Raw genomic sequence first — 3,689 nt, 5'->3', positions numbered from 1 at the left:
TTTGCTGTCTGTGTCTCCCAGCAGATGTCCGGGTAGTTTAGGTCCCCCATGACCACCGCCTCTTTAGCTTTTATGGTCTCCGAGAGTTGCCTCAGGAGCCCCAAATCTATTTCTTCCCCTTGATGTGGGGGTCTGTAGCAGATAGCCACAGCTGCAGCATTGGGCCCCCATGCCAGAGGCCCATGACTAAGAGAGGGTGAGGGGCACAGGCTGGGTGAGCTGCAGCATGAGCAGTTGGGTTGAAGCAGACAACAGGACCCAGCACCAAGTGCAAGAAGCAGCCCCCAGAGAAGGTGCAATGAGCATGACCTGGGCTGGGGGCACTGGAGACCTGCTCACAGGGGGACCAGGACACAGAGGCTGCAGCACTGCCAGGGGAAGCAGGGGGTACCCAGCCCCAGGACAGATGGACAGACACAGTGAGGCAGACACCCTCCACTCATCCTTTAATGGTGTCTATAAAATCCATACAAAAGATTCCTCGACCCTGCTGCCATGGGCCCAGGTGAGGCCAAAGGGCCTGGGTGGCGGCTTAGTGCCAGGCAGCTCTGGCCAGGCCGCAGGAAAAGGGGTGCTACAACCGAGGGGGCTATGCCCCCACCCCCGGGAGCAGCTTTTGGCACCCAGCATACAGGGAAGAGCCCTGCTGGGGCACCGACCCCTGCTACTGCCAGCCCGGGGGGTCAGGTACAGTGCTACCGGTCTCACTCATGCCCAGGCGGAGTCTGGCCCAGCCAGCCTCCACACGTGTGCTTCTCAAGCAGGCTGCAAAGGCCGGGCCCCGGTCCAGAGAACACGGCACCCACAGGCCTGGGGACAGGGCCAGGGAATAAGGGGGGAGCCATAGGGGGGGTGTGCTGGTGAGTGGGGGCCAGGCTGGTGCAGGGTGGGACTGCAGTGAGGGTCTCTGGTTGGGCCTTGAGGATGACCCCCTGCTGTGGGGCTCAGTGTCACTGCTGGTGCAGGGAGCATGGGGAGCTGTTGCGGTACCAGGGGCTCTGGGTTACCATGCAGCCCCCACAACCACCAGTGTGACCAGGCAGCAGGGTGCCCCGGGGAGCCAGGCTGGCGCTGGCCCCTTCAACCTGAGATTCTTGCTGTGGCAAGGCTGCCGGGCCAGTGCTGCCAGCGCAGTGGGACAGGGACGCCCAGGCAGCAACAACTAGGGGGAGCCCCGCGCTGAGTCCTGGGGGAGGTGCCGGGACATGGACTAGCCTCATTTTTCTGTCTGGGCTTTGGCGCTCGATGGGGTCTCTGCTCTGGTAGCGACTGGCGGGGGCTGTGCCACAATGGGTCTGCGGGTCTCTGCGGGGAAAAAACCAGAGGATCAGAGACTGTGAGGGGCACAGGCCTTGCCCCTCTCAAGGCCAGCAGAAGCCAACCCTACATCTCTACCTCTGCCATGGGACCCCAACCCCCAGACCAAGCCAGTCCTGGTCTATGCTTAGAGGCACTGAAGCCACACAGACAGCTATCCTTGGCTGCCAGAGCCTGAGGCAAGCCCAGAGGCACCAGCCCAGGACCAGGACAGACCTGGGTGTCTAAAGCAATCCCGGGTGCTGGCCCAGATCCGGGGGCACCACCTGAGTAGCCAGGGCTAGGGCACACTGCATAGCCCGACGATGGCAGCAGCCGCAGGCAGGGCCCTGCATGAGGTGCAGACCAGCACTGGTGTCCCTCGCAGGGCACCAGTCCTCCCTGCCCCCATGCTTCAGTGGGGCCTTGCTCACCCACAAGCACCCTCAGCTCCCTCCTGCTGGCCAGCTGGGCTCTGAGGGCAGCAAGTGCGAGCTGGCTGCGCCCAGCGTCACCAGGCCAAGGCCTACAGGGAGCTGTGGTCACCCCACCCTCGTGCTGGGGCAGGCCGTGCCTAGCTGCTAGCCTGCTGCATGCAGCAGGGAGCACTGCACCATGCCCAGGACTGGGGGCAGGCAACCTGGCCCCTTCCCTGCCCATTGGTTCCAATACAAGCAGCCTCCACCTGACCAGAGAGAAAGATGCTGGAGTGGGGGGCTGCACCATACACACCACAGCCCCCACCCCATAGCAGCAGCACCCAGCAGGCCCTCTGCCGAGGGAGGCAGGGCTGCTTGTGTGGGGCTCTCCCTACTGGCCACTCCCAGCAGAGCAGCCTGGCCCAGCCTAGCCCCAGGCCTGCTCAGCTCAGTGCTCCCAGGGTGCAAGAGACGAGTTGCTCCTGAGCCAGGGGTGGAGGCTCAGGGACAGGAGCAAGCCCTGCAGTTAGGGGAGAGGAAGCTGAACAGGTCCCACAGGCCCTGACCGGAGCCTGCTCCAGCCCCAGCTGCCCCACAGGGCAGGGGGCACTGCCCTTCTACATCCCCTTACCTGGAAAGGGGGTGTCACTGGCTGCCCTGAGGTCTGGGCCCCAACACAAGGAGCGATCAACTCCTCCCCCAACCTGGGCCCCCAGCAAGAGCATGGGGGCATCCCCATAGGGACAACAGGGCTCCGTCTCCCTGTCAGCCTGGGCCAGAACCCAACAGCTCCAAGGCCCCAACACTCGCCCACAGATGGAGGGCAACGGTGCCCACGGTGCCTCACCTTCATCCTCCGCACGGATCTGGGCCTCCAAGTCCTCAGGGTTGACATACTTGTAGGCGTCGTCATCCTCCGGCGGGCGACAGCGCCCGCAGCAGAAGCAGCAACAACAGCAGCAGCAGCAGCAAGTGAGGATGCCGCAGCATGCAGCCAGGGCCTGCGCAGGAGCCAGTGGTAAGACTCCCAGGCCAGGCTGGGCCACCACGGCCCTGCCCCAGGGCTCTGGGCTGCAGAGCCTCCGCCCTCCCTGACACGGGGCCACGTCAGAAATCCTCCTGGGCACTGCCCCCAGCCCCAGAAGCCCCCTGGGCAGGCTGCGCTGCAGGACCCACCTTGAACCACCACTCAGACATGAGGAAGTAGTACTTGACGCTCTCCTCGCCAAACTGCTCTGCCACGTAGAGCCCCATGGAGCCATACTCATCGTAGACGCGCCGCTTGTTCTCGTCACTCAGCGTTGTGTGCGCGTTGTTGATCTCCTTGAACTTTTCAGCCGCCTCAGGGTCATCTGGGTTCTTATCCGGGTGGTACTTCAGCGCCAGCTTCCTGCCGGGGCAGGGCAGGGGCTGAGGGGCAGCACTGAGGCAGCCACCCAGCCCAGATGTCCCCAAGACACCACCCGAGCCTGCACCCTAGGGAACCGTGCACTCGGCCCACAGAGCCCTTTGCAGGAGCAGAACTGCCCTGCTGCAGCACAGGGAGAGTGGGGACAGGAAGGGGAGCCCCCAGGTCTGAGCAGTGTTTCCCCTGATCCTGGCCCTGCACCCCCCCCACGCTGAAGGCCTAGCAGAGCAGGGCTGGGCTGGGGCCACCCTTGCTCCCAGCTGAAGGACACCAGTGGTGCTCTGCTCCCGGCCTGGCCCCACTTGGCAGCCAAACTTGGGCACGGAGCTTCCCCATTGCCTTACCTGTAGGCCCTCTTCACCTCGTCGGCCGAGGCGCCGCGCTGCAGCCCCAGGACGAGGTACAGGCTCTCCCCGGCCCGGGACATCTTGCGCTGCGGCCGCCCGGGCTCCGCCATCCTGCCTGCGGGCAGGGGGTCAGCGGCAGGCCCCGCCCGGCACCAGGCGCCCCCGGCTCTAGCCGCACGCGGCGGCGCAGGCGCCAGGTAAGAGCCTTAGCGGCTTTGC

At 64.9% G+C, this 3,689-nt stretch overlaps 1 protein-coding gene across 1 annotated transcript; it reads right to left on the bottom strand.

Annotated features, from left to right (window-relative positions):
* Positions 1 to 431: 431 nt before the first annotated feature.
* On the bottom strand, positions 432 to 3,635 carry DNAJC5G (DnaJ heat shock protein family (Hsp40) member C5 gamma). The gene is made up of 4 exons (XM_019537276.1): positions 3,468 to 3,635; positions 2,892 to 3,105; positions 2,563 to 2,716; positions 432 to 1,305 (listed from the first exon to the last, which is right to left on the bottom strand). Exons 1-4 carry the CDS (start codon positions 3,578 to 3,580, stop codon positions 1,217 to 1,219), a joined length of 570 nt encoding a protein of 189 aa, XP_019392821.1. The 5' UTR covers positions 3,581 to 3,635; the 3' UTR covers positions 432 to 1,216.
* Positions 3,636 to 3,689: the final 54 nt, after the last annotated feature.

This window comes from Crocodylus porosus, unplaced genomic scaffold (genome assembly GCF_001723895.1).
Source record: "Crocodylus porosus isolate Cpor-Errol unplaced genomic scaffold, CroPor_comp1, whole genome shotgun sequence".
NCBI lineage: Eukaryota > Metazoa > Chordata > Crocodylia > Crocodylidae > Crocodylus > Crocodylus porosus.
This window is presented reverse-complemented; position numbering and strand designations above follow the sequence as displayed.